The 19642-nt window shown below is 41.6% G+C and overlaps 2 protein-coding genes across 4 annotated transcripts in view; one reads left to right on the top strand and one right to left on the bottom strand.

Moving 5' to 3' along the window:
• The window catches only part of LOC126456997 (dehydrogenase/reductase SDR family member 11-like), a 604547-nt gene that overhangs the window by 168947 nt on the left and 415958 nt on the right, over positions 1-19642 (top strand). The gene's annotated exons all lie outside the window — the stretch shown is intronic.
• The window catches only part of LOC126457000 (farnesol dehydrogenase-like), a 52525-nt gene continuing 48630 nt past the window's right edge, over positions 15748-19642 (bottom strand). The window contains exon 6 of the mRNA XM_050092967.1: positions 15748-16130. Within this exon, the coding sequence (XP_049948924.1) occupies positions 16092-16130 (39 nt within the window). The 3' untranslated portion in view covers positions 15748-16091. The remainder of the gene's footprint in view (positions 16131-19642) is intronic.

Genomic DNA, 19642 nt, shown 5'->3' with positions numbered 1-19642 from the left:
TGAATGCAAAACACTGAAATTTTGTAAAAAGTTATGGGATTGGAAACTGAACACATTAATGTCGTCCCGAATGCAATCGAGATACCGCGATGAAGAGTGAACCTGTAACAAAGCTTACGTACACTGAAAAATCACGGCGAGTTTTAAAAAAAGAATAAGCAGAGAATTTCTGTAAAGTAAAGCTTCAATATCTTCTTAAAGAACAAAGGCGTTAAACTAATAGACATTAACAAATATACAATGAATACAAAACTTACATTTTTATGTTTCTCTCATACATGGAGCAGTTCAACAATTGCTGCTTTTGTCTGTCCGAGATTTCTAAAAAATTAAATGTTCTGATGTGCGCATAAGTACTTTTTAGCGTCACACGGTTTTACCGAAGCATTTTGCTTGGTGATTTACATGGTTTTTGACACTAAATAAAACATAACTTGTAGCGGTGCTACACAACACGTCTTAACAAGTCGGCGACCAAACGTAAAAAGATAATGAAGTCTCTAGAACATTTCTTAACAAATGATGGATTGTTCTTTCAAATGTTTAGCAGCTTACTGCTATCGAGTGCTGTGGCAATGATTTAAATATCTGCGGCCAGCGTGTCACAGTGTTTATTTGAAATATTTTAACGCTGGACGCGCTTCTTGGTGTAGGCGCTCATTATAAAGTATTTCGTCTCTTTACACATGCGCTGTGATGCTTAATATCTTTACGAACTACAGTCCGATGGCTGTTCCTTTCTTTTGTGACAAATATCCCATATGCAATGTATCTGAAATCCAGTAATACTACAATTTTGGGCTTCGTACGTTCTAGATGAACTGCATGCATAAGTACAGGTTAACTTCAATACGCCCTGATGCAGACACAACCAAAACACTTGTCAAGGATGTTTAAATTATGTGTTTGTAACTACAAGAAAATGCACGTTGTCACCAAACATGTTGCATTTTATTGAAATAAAACATCACCATGGCTGGTTTTTGGCTTACATCACGAAACGCCATCTGCCTGCGCCGTTTTTGATTATTTCTTTGTTTGCCACTGTTGATTCTGGCCTAATCCCACTCTAATTTGCAGAATTATAATTGTAAAGCAGATATGGACAATGTGGCCACACAGAAGAAGAATTTAAAACACTTCTCGCCTATTACGAAATTCTCTAAGCCCCACGTACACAAGAAAATACAGTGAAATTTTTCCAGTCGCACGAACAAAGTTAACATATTCACGCTGGCTTACGCCACTGATAGCTCACCCTAGATCCTCTTCCCGGGCAGCGCGAACCACAGGTAGATCATAGTCGAACCTATCCGTTATGCTACCTGCAATACACTAACGTATGAAATATTACCTATCAGCCAGGCACAACGAATTGCTGTGAATACGAGGGCTATTCGGAAAGTAAGGAACGACAGGCCGCCAAATGGAAACCACAGTGAAAATCAAAACTGTTGCATTTGCAACAGTTAGCTACAACTTCCAGCTACTTATCTCCATAGTCGCCGATCCGACTTAGACGTTTGTCGTAGCGTTGTACCAACTTTCCAGTACCCTCGTTATAGAAGGCAACCGCCAGTGATTTCCGCCAATTCTCTACACTTCCCTACAGCTCATTTTCTGTTCCAAAATGTTGTCTTCACAGCCAGCGGTTCATGTGAGCAGAGATGAAACTCAGAGGGAGACAATTACGGGCTGTATTATGGGTGCCGCGCAGGATTAGCCGAGAGGTCTTAAGGCGCTGCAGTCATGGACTGTGCGACTGGTCCCGTCGGAGGTTCGAGTCCTCCCTCGGGCATAGGTGTGTGTGTTTGTCCTTAGGATAATTTAGGTTAAGTAGTGTGTAAGCTTAGGGACTGATGACCTTAGCAGTTAAGTCCCATAAGATTTCACACACATTTTTTGTATAGTGGGTAACCAAACATTTCCAACTGACAACGATACAGGAGCATTTTCATTGCCCCTGCAGAATGCAGCTGAGAATTGTCTTGAAGAAGAAAACGCAAGACAGTTATGTAATGTTGGCTGCATAGCTTCAGGCGAAATTTCTCACCAGGTCCTCGTACTTGACGGGAGACACTATTGTTCTAGGTACTTTTATGTGCTCCCTGTATGCTCAGAACTATTAAGAATGACGTAATGCGATCGACGGGCATACTAGAGACACTGCCCAACACAACTGTGCAGAACTTCATCGGATTTTCACTATGGTTTCCATTTCGCGACCGATCGTTCCCTACTTTCCGAATAACACTCGTACAATTTTGCGTCACCGTTCAATGAGAGACCCTTCTGAGCAAATGAGGTACGATATCATTTGTCATTAATTTAGTGTATAATTCTTTTTTATACTTCTGACATCGTCATCATGGGGGCGATCTGTAGTATTACGAACACTGAACATTTTTTCAGCCGCCAAGATCGCTAAAATCACTTATTCATATAGATTACCGGTTTTGGCAATTCTCTGTTGCCATCTAAGGTTTTTTGTTTACATCATTACACGATCTTCTTCATCACAACAAATGGTACTATACTATGTATGCACATGTTGGTACCATGACATGTAACTTAAAAATAACAGCTATGAACACACATGTTATTCCGCCGATTACAAGTGCTTACATTCATCACCAACTTTACTTACTGGTGATGAACGTGAGCACTGGAAATCGGCTGTTAATTTAAAATTGACCTACCGACTACTAGTATAGCTCACCATACCAGCATGGGCACACGTTGTGTAGTACCACATATTGCGCTGGAAGAGAAGATCGTAAAATGATGTAACAATAAATCCGTAGGTGACAACAGAATTGTCGAAACAGGTCATCTATATCAATAAATGATTTTAGCAATCTTGTCAGATGAAAAATTATTCAGTGTTCGTATAATTCTTTTATGTGATCTCTCATTGTTTTAAAAGAATGGGCTTTTGCCTGCTTTAAAATAAAAGATCACTATATTAAAATAGGAGCCTATGTTGTTTGAATACGACAACCGACACGAGGTGAGAAACAGAAAAAGCAGTACCACCAGATAAAAGAAATCATGAATACGCGCGCAGCCCCACACAGAGAAACACAAAAATCAGCGCCGGTGCGAACGTGTTAAATAAAACCCCAGAAGGTTCAGTGCTGAGACACAGGACAACTGACTATCCTAACCACCTTGTCCCTGCGGAAAGAAAGTACAATTAGCACAGCCTCAGTAACTTAATACTATCGTAGTTGCATGAAATTTATTATTATTAGGATTCTCTCATGTTATTTTCTGGCCTTAAACTATAAAAATAAAACGGTTCAATCTTTAAACAGTCCAAGACTGTACATCATAAAGTCGAAGTCAACGAAAAATCCTGAAAAATTTGTTAACAAATTCTTAATTTGGCAACCTGTAAGACGACTACATATCTGAAGACTGCCAGTGCTCAAAAAACCTTGCCAGGAGTCTCCAAATTCTCACGTGAAACTATGGCTGAGCTTTAAGCATGCCCCTGTGATGCTATCAAGGTCTGAACCCAGTGACTTTTACCGTGAACAGACCGCTCTACATAAGATCTCGTGGAATATTAAGACTAGATCGCGCAACGGATATTATTGAACATCTGTCCCAATTAAACATGACATATGGGTACCATAACTCGAACAGAAATAATGGCTCAAATGGCTCTGAGCACTATGCGACTTAACTAATTAAACCTAACTAACCTAAGGACATTACACCCATCCATGCCCGAGGCAGGATTCGAACCTGCGACCGGAGCGGTCGCTCGGCTCCAGACTGTAGCGCCTAGAACCGCACGGCTACTCCGGCCCAGAAATAATGAGAAAGGTTTTCATAAAACTATCGAATGAAACTATAGGTCACCATTAGTCCTGTTTATTGTAAAACGCCAGGACTTTATTCCAAACATTGACTGAATAATACAGGCAATTATTAAGTACGCAGTCGGTAAAATTGATTACCGAACATACATGATAATACCTTGGCCTAGGAGGAGGGTGGAATCGGAAACGTAAACCACTAATGATTCCTGAATTAATTAACAGATTAAAGGAAAGAGCAAGAGAAGGACGTATGAGCACAGCACCCTTGCCTAAGGACATGTTGCCCGCATCTCGTGGTCGTGCGGTAGCGTTCTCGCTTCCCACGCCCGGGTTCCCGGGTTCAATTCCCGGCGGGGTCAGGGATTTTCTCTGCCTCGTGATGCCTGGGTGTTGTGTGCTGTCCTTAGGTTAGTTAGGTTTAAGTAGTTCTAAGTTCTAGGGGACTGATGACCATAGATGTTAAGTCCCATAGTGCTCAGAGCCATTTGAACCATTTTTTTAAGGCCATGTTGAATTCAACTAGGCGAGTACATGATTTCATTCAGAAAAGTAAGACCCTAACTCGAAGCAAGTAATATCGTATCCCCCTCGACATGTGATGCGCAAATGCTGCCCATGCTTACCATTGTTCTAACTCTGAGATGCAGAAAATGGCTGCGGAGGTAGCTGAAAGTTCCAAGTCTGACCTCAGCATCTATGACAGAGTATCAAAACAACTATCAGCCAAAATGTTGTCTGTTGAAGTGCCAACACAAACCGAATGTTCCCTCTCTGGAACTCTAAGTTGAAATCTTCATTCCCGGAGCTCTAAAAACAAGTATTTAAATCTTCTCCTTCTAAAAATTCTGCTGGTACTACCAGCATCAGATACTAGTTAGACAGTCGCTGTGGACCTTCCGAGTTCCATCCAATGAAATATTCATAAAAACCCTATCAGTCTCCCTCTTCTCAGAGCGTCTACTGTGATTAGGCACTAATGCACATTTCACTCTTAGAGTGGGAGCAAAATAAGAAATTTTCTCCCACTACGAATTTGGTTTCACATTTCCGCCAATGACAGGGGCTGCAAGTAGGCACTCGTAATGTTTCATCCCCACTACATAAATAATTTTGATGAGCCAATCCTGGACTCCCTCACGAAACTTACCTCCTTTGATTCCACTAGATTTTTTTAATCATGTGCCTCTCATGTTTTCCCATCCCCTTGTAGACTTCTTTCTTTTTAGACAGCCTTCTTTTCAACGCATTTCGCAATGCCATTACAACTTGTCGAGTTCTGGCTACTCCCTCCTACTGTGGCCGACATCAGGGATCCGTGCCTGCCCCAAAGAGGGGCCGTCACCCGGTGCATACCTTCCACTGTCTCCGGCTTTTAGCGAAGGAACAGTTTCGCCATTCCACGCCTTTCGCCTTAATATTCTCACAGTCAACCAGCAGAATCAGCTCACAGAAAAATTACACATATCTTTCACCACCATATAGAAACGAAATGAAGAAGTACTGATTATATTCATAGTGTTTGTTTCAGTTAACCGCATCCAGTTATGAAGCAGTTTCTGAAATACTGTCCCATAACACATCTACTATGACAGGCACACTTCACGACAGTGGAATTAATATTAGATCAAAATTGATCAGTTCATAAAAAAAGTCGTATTCCATATTTTGGTTTTCCATGATCACAAGTACCTGCGCCCTATACGTCTGCAGGTCGAACGAGGCATTTTACTCAGTGTAAGCTCAGTGTAAGCTGTGTAATGTATAGTCTAAAGCAATCTAAAAGCAATGAAAACTACGTCTTAGTCTCTATTTTACAATATTTGCTATTGAAACAGTCGTCTTGGTTGACTAAAAGTATTATAAAGTTTCAGCAGAAAAAAAGGCCTCTAAGATTACTTATACTGGCTGCGGATGCGCGCTTGTATGTGAGGCGCGACGCTAACACCATTGAAATGTTCCTTGTGCTGTTGGCTATGTTGACCTCCAGTTTGATTTTGACTTGATAAGAGGCACGTGTGGATTGTAACATTCATTCAGCAAACATTTATAAAACTTGTGTTATCCCTTTGATGTTTAATATTTACGATCAGGCACTGTCAGTACAGGCCCAGTAGGCCAGGCCTCAAAATGAACCTGTAAGGTTCGAAACTAGTCGCCTAACATAAATACTGCAACTATTGACAGAATTTTATAAAAACATTGTTGAAGCTTGTCTCCATGCACATAACCCAGAGAAACTTATGTAATTGCAATCAGGGGTAATATTTGGCAATTATTACATGTTCATACCACAGTCCTAATGTCAGAGTCCATTCCCCTCGAAATGAAGTCCTCCCAAATCTTAACATGAGCCTTGTATACCCCCAGGTGTCACCCATAGTTGATAATACACTAAAAGCACGGTGCCAGCTTCGTGAGAGCAAGTAGCTTAGGGCCGTGACCATTCCTCACACCATGTGTTAACTTGTACAGCCTAACTCTTCACCCTACGCTAGCCTGTTACTTATCTGTTTCAATGTCTCAACTTCTCCTGATACTTATTAACTCTTTTTAAACAGCACCAAAAAATCCCCTAAAATCAAACTGATAACCTGAGAATCAGTGACATCATCCTCTAGCTTCTCCCCTCCATCTTCCTCAGAATCGCCTTGAACCATATCGAGCGAGGTGGCGCAGTGATTAGCACACTGGACTCGCATTCGAGAGGACGGCAGTTCAAACCCTCGTCTGGCCATCCTGATTTAGGTATTCCGTGATTTCCCTAAATCACTTCAGGCAAATGCCGGGATGGTTCCTCTGAAAGAGCACAGCCGACTTCCTTCGCCATCCTTAACTAGCCCAATGGGACCTATGACCTCGCTGTTTGGTCTCCTCCCCCAAATCAACCAACCAAGCAACCAACCTTGAAATATCCTACTTAACCCATCAGCTGTCACATTATCACTAACTCTAACATATTGCTTCGAAATGAAATGCGGAAATCTGATTAGCCAGTCTCACTATTGTCCCCATATGCCTAAGTCGTGCCAACACCCAGTTTAGGGCCTGGTTGTCAGTTTCAGTCTGGAATGGCTACAGTCTAAATAAGAGCGAAACCTGTCTATCTCAAACAACTCAACCAGAGCTTTCTGCTCATAGAGTACTTTTTCTACAGAGCTGAAGTATGCAAGAGGTATACCATGCTGGTCTTCCAACAGCAGGACAGCTGTCAAGCCAGACAAGGAAAAATGAGTCTGGGCATTGAATGGTTTATTGAAATGAGGAGTGGACGCTAGGGCGTGCTACGTGTCTTGTTGCGACTCCCCCACACTCGAACTTGCTCCCCTTCTTCCGCAGTTAGTTCAAGGTTATGGCCTGCTGGGCGAAATTAGAGTTAAGTTTTCTCAAATAACTTACTATGCCGATAATCGTAGCTACTTCTTCAGGGTTCCTCGAAAGTAGACACTCCCTTATGCCCTAGGTACGATCTGGGTCTTCTCTAACCTCCCCTTTTGACATAGTACGCGGCAAAAATGACATTTCTGGACAAGTAACCCTATCCGATTTCACTGTTAAATCCGCTTTCCTTACTCTAGAGGAGAACTTCCCTTAAATACTAGACATATTTTTCCAAATTCCTACTAAAAATGCCTAAATTATCTAGGTAACTGCAAACATACTTGAACTTAATGCCTGATAATAATAAGGCTAAGTCCAGAGAATAACAAATCTAGCAACTGGAAAAGGGCCACACGCCTCCTTTCTGTGGGATGGAAGTTACTGGCAACTCATCGTACTGACAAAATAAGATTTTTACAGAACTTAAAAGAAAATTTGCCCTCTCTCCAATCAGGGATTAATCATGTCATAAAAATAACGCTGTAAGCTAAAAAAAAATTCAGTAAACAGCCCATGGGCAACGTGTAGCTTAACAGCCCAGGTAAAGTCACGAATCTTCAAATTGGCAATGGGGTTTGCTGTGGTGTAGGAAGTGCCTCAGGAGGCTTGGGATGGTTGGGCAAACATGATTTGTGGTTGGTCCAACTGACTGGTTCCTTACACAACATATCATCTCGAGCACATATTTACCCTATTTACACATTTACGTGGGTCCTCTTTCTTGCTTAAGAACTCAATAACAACCTGATTTAAAAATCACAATAACGTTTGTTTCAGAGATGAAACAGAACATCGTTTTTATTCTGATCACCAAATTTATTTCCAACACCAGGTCATCCACATACATATTATTGGGAACGGAATCGTGGCTCACGTAAAACGCTCACTAAACTGCCAGTGTCCAAGAGGGCGCAAAGTGGCTCGTTATTAATTTCACAACACACAGATGAGGCCAGGTCTCATTGTTGTGCTGCCATGTCTCGCCTCCACATAGGGCAGTGAGTGATCTGACCTCACGAGTCCTATGTACACCACTCATTTCACGTCACACCCCGCGACCTTGGTACATATTTGTAATGGCCTCAATCTTATAGGTCAACACTTATAAATCTTTGAATGTTTGGTATGGTTGGGAAAACATGATGTGTGACTGGTCCAATGGACTGGTTCCTTACACAACATTTGATATCATCTCGAGCACATACAGGGTGTTTCAAAAATGACCGGTATATTTGAAACGGCAATAAAAACTAAACGAGCAGCGATAGAAATACACCGTTTGTTGCAATATGCTTGGGACAACAGTACATTTTCAGGCGGACAAACTTTCGAAATTACAGTAGTTACAATTTTCAACAACAGATGGCGCTGCAAGTGATGTGAAAGATACAGAAGACAACGCAGTCTGTGGGTGCGCCGTTCTATACGTCGTCTTTCTGCTGTAAGCGTGTGCTGTTCACAACGTGCAAGTGTGCTGTAGACAACATGGTTTATTCCTTGGAACAGAGGATTTTTCTGGTGTTGGAATTCCACCGCCTAGAACACAGTGTTGTTGCAACAAGACGAAGTTTTCAACGGAGGTTTAATGTAACCAAAGGACCGAAAAGCGATACAATAAAGGATCTGTTTGAAAAATTTCAATGGACTGGGAACGTGACGGATGAACGTGCTGGAAAGGTAGGGCGACCGCGTACGGCAACCACAGAGGACAACGCGCAGCTAGTGCAGCAGGTGATCCAACAGCGGCCTCGGGTTTCCGTTCGCCGTGTTGCAGCTGCGGTCCAAATGACGCCAACGTCCACGTATCGTCTCATGCGCCAGAGTTTACACCTCTATCCGTACAAAATTCAAACGCGACAACCCCTCAACGCCGCTACCATTGCTGCACGAGAGATATTCGCTAACGATATAGTGCACAGGATTGATGACGGCGATATGCATGTGGGCAGCATTTGGTTTACTGACGAAGCTTATTTTTACCTGGACGGCTTCGTCAATAAACAGAACTGGCGCATGTGGTGAACCGAAAAGCCCCATGTTGCAGTCCCATCGTCCCTGCATCCTCAAAAAGTACTGGTCTGGGCCGCCATTTCTTCCAAAGGAATCATTGGCCCATTTTTCAGATCCGAAACGATTACTGCATCACGATATCTATACATTCTTCGTGAATTTGTGGCGGTACAAACTGCCTTAGACGACACTGCGAACACCTCGTGGTTTATGCAAGATGGTGCCCGGCCACATCGCACGGCCGACGTCTATAATTTCCTGAATGAATATTTCGATGATCGTGTGATTGCTTTGGGCTATCCGAAACATACAGGAGGCGGCGTGGATTGGCCTCCCTATTCGCCAGACATGAACCCCTGTGACTTCTTTCTGTGGGGACACTTGAAAGACCAGGTGTACCGCCAGAATCCAGAAACAATTGAACAGCTGAAGCAGTACATCTCATCTGCATGTGAAGCCATTCCGCCAGACACGTTGTCAAAGGTTTCGGGTAATTTCATTCAGAGACTACGCCATATTATTGCTACGCATGGTGGATATGTGGAAAATATCGTACTATAGAGTTTCCCAGACCGCAGCGCCATATGTTGTTGAAAATTGTAACTACTGTAATTTCGAAAGTTTGTCTGCCTGAAAATGTACTGTTGTCCCAAGCATATTGCAACAAACGGTGTATTTCTATCGCTGCTCGTTTAGTTTTTATTGCCGTTTCAAATATACCGGTCATTTTTGAAACACCCTGTATTTACCCTATTTACACATTCCATGAGGGTTCTCTCACGCCTTGTTCACGACCGTAATGAGTGTGTATCAATGTCCGCCTTGCTCTATCGAAGGCCACTTGATGACAAACTGTTGACGGAAGTCTTTTAGAGTCTGCCTTCTACAACTGCCCTGGAAAACCGTTGAACCAAGCTTTGTCTTGTATGTGAATACAACATCTATAAGATTTCCACATTCCATAATTTAAACACTTCCATCTGCTCTTTGAGCGACACTATACAGTATATAAGTTGTACTGTATCTGGAATAGAGTCCACCAAAAACAGATGCTCCTTTGTCATCCCTAAAAGAGGATGACGTAACCTAGAAAACTGTTATCTTCATTGTACTGCCTCTACACTACTGGTCTTGACAAACTTCATCATCCTGCGTCGTGTTTATATTAGTCCCCCATTCCCTTGTATTGATGTTGCCGATTGTATGTCATTTACCATCAATTCTATTTGCATCACCTTTGTCTGGAGGCCCTCGAACACATCACTGTTTACCCCTTCCCTATCCACGAATTTTGTCATGTGATCGATTTAAATAATGTTCTACCCTGGCCTGTAACCCCTTCAACTAAGACTGAGGGGGCAGCACACCTTCCAAGAACTTAAACGAATCGACTGCAGTCAATGCTGTGTTGTAGCACTCGCGCTACATACGTCCTGCTGCTCGCATGGTGCTAACCAGAGTGGTCCCCTGAAGATGTTGGACCAACTCAGAGGCACTATCTATAGTGGTCTGTCAGCGAATGGTGACTTCACAGGCTAACTGGTCCTTCTACTTTCATGCCACTCCTGGCACAACTCTAATAGCCATCCCTGCAACAGCAACTGCAACAGACCCCAAGACCATAGAAATATCACACTTATCTTACATACTAAATAAAAACACGCCCTCAGAACATGTAACCACACTCTGCTCCAACTGTGGTGCAGGAAACATTGGGAGATGTAAGTGGCTGGGGTAATGAGAGCATAATTATTTAATATTTTTTTACATTTATTAATAACACAATCCAGCAAATCAGAATGAATGAGCATAATAAAAAAGCCAGGCAATATGGACGAAATCCAACAACCATACATCTACATCTACATCTATACTCCGCGAGCCACCTTACGGTGTGTGGCGGAGGGTACTTATTGTACCACTATCTGATCCTCCCTTCCCTGTTCCATTCACGAATTGTGCGTGGGAAGAACGACTGCTTGTAAGTCTCCGTATTTGCTCTAATTTCTCGGATCTTTTCGTTGTGATCATTACGCGAGATATATGTGGGCGGTAGTAATATGTTGCCCATCTCTTCCCGGAATGTGCTCTCTCGTAATTTCGATAATAAACCTCTCCGTATTGCGTAACGCCTTTCTTGAAGTGTCCGCCACTGGAGCTTGTTCAGCATCTCCGTAACGCTCTCGCGCTGACTAAATGTCCCCATGACGAATCGCGCTGCTTTTCGCTGGATCATGTCTATCTCTTCTATTAATCCAACCTGGTAAGGGTCCCATACTGATGAGCAATACTCAAGAATCGGACGAACAAGCGTTTTGTAAGCTACTTCTTTCGTCGATGAGTCACATTTTCTTAGAATTCTTCCTATGAATCTCAACCTGGCGCCTGCTTTTCCCACTATATACATGAATTCAATATCTAACACAATCGTAATATGACAGCATGACAAAATTCCTGGTCCTTAAATAAATGTAACTAACTAGTTAATCATACAGTTTTGAAGGAGCAATAATGGGATGAAGTTTCTGTGCGCAAGTTCCTGATACAATTCACAAATAGAATACAAATTAGAACTGATACCATAACACCTAAAACTAATATCAATACTGCCAGGCAACTAAAGGCAGTACGAAATAGACAACTTAGACAACACAAAAACATCATGCTGGAATATAGACAACATAGATAGTTCCAACAAAGATTAAACACTAGTCCAACCGAATGTAAGAATATCAGCCGTTTAAACACAAGAACATTACAAGAGCACAAACCCTGGGTCTACTTATCGTGTATCTTCACCAACTGAAACGTATTTCAACCAAACACATTTAGGACTTGCAGCTTAATCATATTTTAATTGCTGTTACAAAAAATACACTACATCTAGAACTGATGATATGCTTGTTATCTAATGAGAAAATAGCTAAATCTAATTAACACCGTCCTGGAGCAATAGCACCTGCTGGGGGGATACTATTCGTCCGCTACCAGCACCGCTGTCTAGTACAGGAGAAGCAAGAAGCCTTAACGGTGTTTTAAAAGTGAAAACAAATTATTTATTCGAGGGGCTGATATTTATAGATTATTCATAATACAAGTCAGTTACTAAATCCATCAACTGTCTAGGCTTTACATATAAATCAAGGCACACTGCCCCCTCAGCTGTGGCGCCAGCCAATCACAGATCTTGTAGGACATACTATTGTGCAAGATTCAAACCGAGTCTCCGGAACCTGCCTGACTGTACAGTGCTCAAAACACTGAATGTCATCTTCCTATCACTTTGATGTCTTCATTAAAACGTTCATCTTGTTCCTCACTTCAGTCACCCACATTATCAGGAACAAAATAAAAGTGACTGTTCAAAAACTCTGTTCTGAGGCTCATTAAATAGCCAGGCTTACTGAACTTTAACAGCACGTTAGCTACAACAGACATATAACGTGGGTCCTCTTGATTGCCTAAGAACTCAATAACAACCTGACTTAGTGATACCTGAGCGCCCACTCACTCACAATCACGTTTGCTTCAGAGGTGAAACATAACATCGTTTTTATTCTGATCACCAAATTTATTTCCAAAGTGTGAAAAGTATACTTTCTTTACTATGCGATGCTCTTCCTTCACTTCATAATCACATGCTCAACAAAGGATGAAACAAAAACTGTTACAGTTGTTCTTACAACGACGCCTAACAATTGTCCTAATCAAAAGCACTAAAAAGGTGGAAAAGTTAAATTACTTTGATTAAATCTTCTCGAGTTATCAGTCGACTCGTGGAGCCGCGTTGTCGCAACTTTTCGACGAGTTTTCCGCCAGTAATCGTCAGGTGAAGTGGCGGCTGAAGATGACGAGCAGGAAACTTGTCTAAAATGTTGTGACTACACGACACCAGGACGCGACTGATAACTCGAAAAGATTTCATCGAAGACATTCACAGAGGAAGCCTGAGACGACATTATTACAGAATGAATATCGAATCGTCAAAGATCTTGTTGCAGTAGTTACTTACGTACTAACCAGTACATATTTTTTCCACTGATATTTCAACTTCATATTATTGAAACAGATTACGAAATGTACATCTATAAGTTATTAAAATAGACATTTTAAATATAGATTGATACTTGTAAAAATGCCGTGGATGATACGACTTGTTTGTTATCATATTAGGCTTCATCTCACTAAAATACACAATAAAAATCGACTGTTATTTAACAGGTCTTTCATCGTTGGCCTGCGAGCTTTGTTAACATTGCTTCCGAGGATAATCGCAGGCACACGTATGTTGTGACCTTACATTTGGTGCTGCCTGTATCATTCAAATGTTTTATGTGACTCTGGCAGTGAGGACCTCCGTTAGTAGCCAGCAGCAAGTCAGCATCTGCGAAGCCTAGGAAGCGGCAATCAGCCTTCATTGGCCAGCAACGGCGCTGAGTCACGCCATCTTGCAGTTTCCGCTGGTCTGTGAGCTGTTTGCTGCCTACTTACTCAGAGGTGATAAGTAAAGCTGGAGCGGCCTCCTTATCTGGAAAATATTGCTTTTTTGCCTCTGTAACAAATAAGATCACATTGTGTCGCTATTTCGCGATACTCTCTCGCCATTGATTTTAGGAACGTTTCTCTTGACAAGAAACGTGAAACGATAAGCAAATGCTACAAGTCATCGTGTGTTGGCGAATATATGGCCCTTGCTGCAATTATGAGTATTGTGTCATCGTGGTGAAACATTGTGACAAATTGGAAAATTTTTCATAGCAGTTCAACAGTATGCACTCGGGATACTGACACAGTTAATAAAAACAATAGTACAGGGTGTGATGTAACAAAATAAAAGTGATGTTGTTATTCAATGGAAAAGTTGGAAATTGAGATTTCGCTTACTGTTTTATCAGTCACAACTGGCGTAAGAATCATGGATTGACCATTCTCATAAAATATTGCATTATGAAATGTGAATAGTCTTTACTTGCAGTTTCGCGTAGCTTGAAGCAGTCACAGCTAGCGTGCTATTGATTAAGAAATTGCATTATCGTCTTTCTAATTACTTCATGATCGTACCTACGATCATACCCGGTTGTGAAGTTATTGTTACGACAAAACAATTTCCTAAGGGACCAGGAACATCACACAAAAAGGAAATTCAATTTTAAAGCTGATGCAAGAAGACGATAAAACAGTTTTCTTTTTGTCAATGTAACACGCACATTGGACTGCTGATCTTGGTGTCTGTAATCTCAGCAAAATGCATAATTAAAATGAAAATAATACTGAGGAGATGATAGGAATGAGCACTGCTAACTGATTCAATATTTCCAGAACAAATATTTATTATAACTAAAACATATATCGTACCTTATGCTTAGTACTACAATGACGGTAGATTTATATGTCCATTTCATGTCCATTGAGCGCTCTTTTATATAGCCACTGTCCTCTTGAGTCGCCCGTGTGTCGTCACGATAAGTTATAACAGTTCTTCTTTTTACAGTTCACTCAAACTTAGACGGAACACGTTTTTATACATTTAGTAAAAAATTATATCAGATCGCCACAAATCTGCGGCCGTCTTACTTAAGAAAAACAGTACAAGTGTTTAGCTCTCAAGGCTTCATTTGTTCTCCAGCGAACAAAATAGTGAAGGGTCGCATATCGATCCATATTCTTCCGTTTATGTTACCGCCCAAAGACGACGAATTACATTGTTTAGGAAATTCCACCGTCACTATGCGACATCTTATTATACATTAATCATTCTTTATAAACAAGTATTTGCCTTCTGGTTGAAAGTGTTAATTATTTGCTGTTTAATGAAGCCAAAAATAGCGAATATCACAAGGGGTTGGACAAATATATGGAGCAAATTAAGAATAATTTTTGGTTTGTTATCTGGCAAAAGAAATAGTCTAACGAAATGATGATGTTAAAGATGCTTTCTTCATGACATACTTTTCTTTCGTTTTTACCCCTCAGAAAACTGACTTTTACCAACTTACGGGTAATCACACCTAGGTTGGTAAGCACTGCTTAAGACGCACAGTAAATAGCCTCGTGTTGCGGGTAATCGCCGTTGTTTGGAGTCATCCATCAGTTGAAGGTTTATCAGTCTACCTATTTTTCAACATGCTTCTATTGCACCACATCTCAAACTCTTAGATTCCAGTTTACACCTAGATGAATTATGCTGTGACTTACGAGCCCCTAACGATAGCACTGGACTGCCATATTAATCCTTTTCCGTAATATTGACGGGTTTGTAACGAGCCTATGGGATGTGTTAGCAAGAAAGACGCTCTCACCTGTGAACAGGACAGTGAGCCACTGTTCATGGGCGCATGAGGATGGACAAAACAACACGTTTGCCCATTTAGGAGCTCCATTCTTTTTAACCTTGAAGACATTTATATTACGTGTTTCAATATATGAAATATACTGACAGAAATGTGAAGATGGAAATGGCATGGAAACAAACACATAAAAACACACTACTGTCTTTTTTAAATTTTTATTTGTACAAGGATCTGTTTTGTCTGTGATTTACAACCATCTGCAGATAAATTGTCTGCGATTTCATACAGTACGTGTACGTGACCGAGAACGTGGCTGTAGATCACAGATAAAGCCGGTCGTTGTAAAATTAAAAACTGTGCATGTTATGTCGTTTTTCACATAACTTATTTCGATGTTTTTGAGTTTAATTGGATTATTTATTGCTCATTTAATACAAAGTTTTACATTCCTGGAACACTTTATACTGTATAATTAATCAAACAAGCACCATTTTCGTACAGAAAAACATAGAAGTCCCGAGCAAGGTGTGATCCAGGTTGTCATTTCAGTACTGGAAGTCAACCACTGCAGCGAAAGTGTCCGCTATTCAGAACCCGTTGGGTACATCACGATATCATACACCTGAAAACATAATAATACATTTTTGTGTGCGTGAATTCCTAAGGGACCAAACTGCAGAGGTCATCGGTCCCTAGACTTAAACACTACTTAAACTAACTTATGCTAAGAACAACACACACACCCATGTCCGAGGGAGGACTCGAACCTCTGTCTGGAGGGGCCGCGCAATCCGTGACATGGCCCCTCAAACCTCGCGGCCTCTCTGCGCGGCAATAATACATTTTTGTAACATATGAGATTTGTCAGTGTCTACTTTGCTTTTAAACAAAATACGTTCCGAATTCTTTGAACCTCCAATTGTTTGCCTGAACCCTGGGCGTGTACTGAATCTTTGCCATAAATACATTATCCTTAAGTAGCCACTCTGAATAGAGAACTCAATCATTTTAAAGTAAGTAATTTTACTCAGGATCGATTCCTTAACGGTCATTTGCGTTCTCACGCCAGCTGCTTAACAAGGGACTACACTGCTCGTGCCATTTGCATCCACGTGATAGTAATTTACAATACAAAAAACATTAACCATTAATCTCCGTTACCGTATAGTCGCCGAGTACTTGGTTTATTCTCTTAAAATGAATCGAAAAATTACTTTAATGTAAGTATTTTCATTATCTACATCTACATGCATACTCTGCAAGCCACCGTACGGTGTATGGCGAAGGGTACTTTGTACCAACGCCCGTCATTGACTTTCCTGTTCCACTCGCAAGTGGAGCGAGGGAAAAGCGACTGTCTTTATGCTTCAGTGCTTCCCGTGATTTTTCTTACCTTGCCTTCTCTGTCCTTACGCACATGACTGTTCTCTAAATTTTCTCAGTACTGTTTCGCGAGAATGACCTCTTTATCCCTCCTGGGTATCCGTCTGAGTTTACGAAGGATTTCCGTAATACTCGTGTTGATCGAACTTACCGGTAACAAATCTACTGTAGCAGCACGCCTCCGAATTGCTTCGATGTCTTCCTTTAATCCCACCTGGTGGGAATCCCGAACACTCAAGCAGCAATCAAGATCGCGTCACCAAGTGTTCTGTACGTAGTCTCCTTTATAGATGAGCTACACTTTTCTGGAATTTTCCCAATAACTCGATGTTCACCTTCCCTACTATCCCATCGAGCGAGGTTGCGCAGTCGTCAGCACAATGGACTCGCGTTCAGGAAGACGACTGTTCGGATCCCAGGCTGGTCTTCCAGATTTAGGTTTTCCCTAGTTTACCTAAATCGCTCCATAGAAATGTCGAGAAGGTACCTTTCAAGACGGCGCGGCCGATTTCCCTCCCCATCCTTGAAACAGTCCAAGTGTGCGCTTCGTCTCTAATGACCTTGTTGCCTACGGGACTTTAAAATCTTAATCTTCCTTCCTTTTCCCCTTGCAACCAACCTTACGAGCTAATTCTATATCATGTCGCTTTGCAGCGTTACGCCGAGATCTTCGAGATATTCAATCATAGTGGTTGAGTCAAGTAGTGCACCTCTGATACTGTTTCGCACCTTACAAGGTTGTTTTTCCCACTCATCTGAATTAATTTCGTTTTCCCAAATTTAGACAAGCTGCCATTCAACACACCACATATAAATTCTATCCAAATCGTCATGTATCATCCTGCAGTCTCAAAGATGGCAGTTTCCCATACACTACAGCATCATCAGCAAATAGTCGCAGATTGCTGCCCACCCTACCCGTCAAATCGTTTATCTGCGTACAGAGCAAGAGCGATTCTGTCACATTTCTCTGGAGTATTCCAGACAATAACCTTGTCACCCATGAACACTCGCCTTCCAGGACAACGTACTTGTTTTATTACTTAAGAAGTCTTCGAGACACACACGTATCAGGGAACTTATTTCCTGTGCTCGGCCATTTGTTACCAGTCTGCAGTGTTGCACTGTGTAGAACAATCTCGAAAAATCTGGGAATATGGAATCTACCTATTGTCCTACGTGTGAGCAAAAGGCAACGTGGGTCTAGATTTGCGGATAGAATTTAAAATAAGCTTAACAATTAGGCAGGAAACAATAATTAAGGATACTGGTCTGTAATTTTGCGGGATTGTTGTTATATCGGGAGTCACCTACGTTTTTTCTGTCACTTGGTACTTTCCTCTGGGCTATTCTTATGCCATTGATTTTGCTTCATATTTTGTTGAATCTGTTCCATAAAATTAACTACAATTTCCTGTAACCTAGTAATTCGTATTTTCAGAGTCACAGAAATTGTAATTTTTGTTTCATTATGTGTCCAAGAAATCGTTTAGTCGAAATTATAGATTACGTTTCGCTCTTCTACATCTACATCTACATTTATACTCCGCAAGCCACCCAACGGTGTGTGGCGGAGGGCACTTTACGTGCCACTGTCATTACCTCCCTTTCCTGTTCCAGTCGCGTATGGTTCGCGGGAAGAACGACTGTCTGAAAGCCTCAGTGCGCGCTCTAATCTCTCTAATTTTACATTCGTGATCTCCTCGGGAGGTATAAGTAGGGGGAAGCAATATATTCGATACCTCATCCAGAAACGCACCCTCTCGAAACCTGGCGAGCAAGCTACACCGCGATGCAGAGCGCCTCTCTTGCAGAGTCTGCCACTTGAGTTTATTAAACATCTCCGTAACGCTATCACGGTTACCAAATAACCCTGTGACGAAACGCGCCGCTCTTCTTTGGATCTTCTCTATCTCCTCCGTCAGACCGATCTGGTATGGATCCCACACTGATGAGCAATACTCAAGTATAGGTCGAACGAGTATTTTGTAAGCCACCTCCTTTGTTGACGGACTACATTTTCTAAGTGCTCTCCCAATGAATCTCAACCTGGTACCCGCCTTACCAAAAATTAATTTTATATGATCATTCCACTTCAAATCGTTCCGCACGCATACTCCCAGATATTTTACAGAAGTAACTGCTACCAGTGTTTGTTCCGCTATCATATAATCATACAATAAAGGATCCTTCTTTCTATGTATTCGCAATACATTACATTTGTCTATGTTAAGGGTCAGTTGCCACTCCCTGCACCAAGTGCCTATCCGCTGCAGATCTTCCTGCATTTCGCTACAATTTTCTAATGCTGCAACTTCTCTGTATACTACAGCATCATCCGCGAAAAACCGCATGGAACTTCCGACACTATCTACTAGGTCATTTATATATATTGTGAAAAGCAATGGTCCCATAACACTCCCCTGTGGCACGCCAGAGGTTACTCTAACGTCTGTAGATGTCTCTCCATTGATAACAACATGCTGTGTTCTGTTTGCTAAAAACTCTTCAATCCAGCCACACAGCTGGTCTGATATTCCGTAGGCTCTTACTTTGTTTATCAGGCGACAGTGCGGAACTGTATCGAACGCCTTCCGGAAGTCAAGAAAAATAGCATCCACCTGGGAGCCTGTATCTAATATTTTCTGGATCTCATGAACAAATAAAGCGAGTTGGGTCTCACACGATCGCTGTTTCCGGAATCCATGTTGATTCCTACATAGTAGATTCTGGGTTACCAAAAACGACATG

Source organism: Schistocerca serialis, chromosome 2 (assembly GCF_023864345.2).
Source record: "Schistocerca serialis cubense isolate TAMUIC-IGC-003099 chromosome 2, iqSchSeri2.2, whole genome shotgun sequence".
NCBI classification, from domain to species: Eukaryota; Metazoa; Arthropoda; class Insecta; order Orthoptera; family Acrididae; genus Schistocerca; species Schistocerca serialis.
Note: the sequence above shows the minus strand (reverse complement) of the source record. Positions and strands in the feature narration are given on the sequence as shown.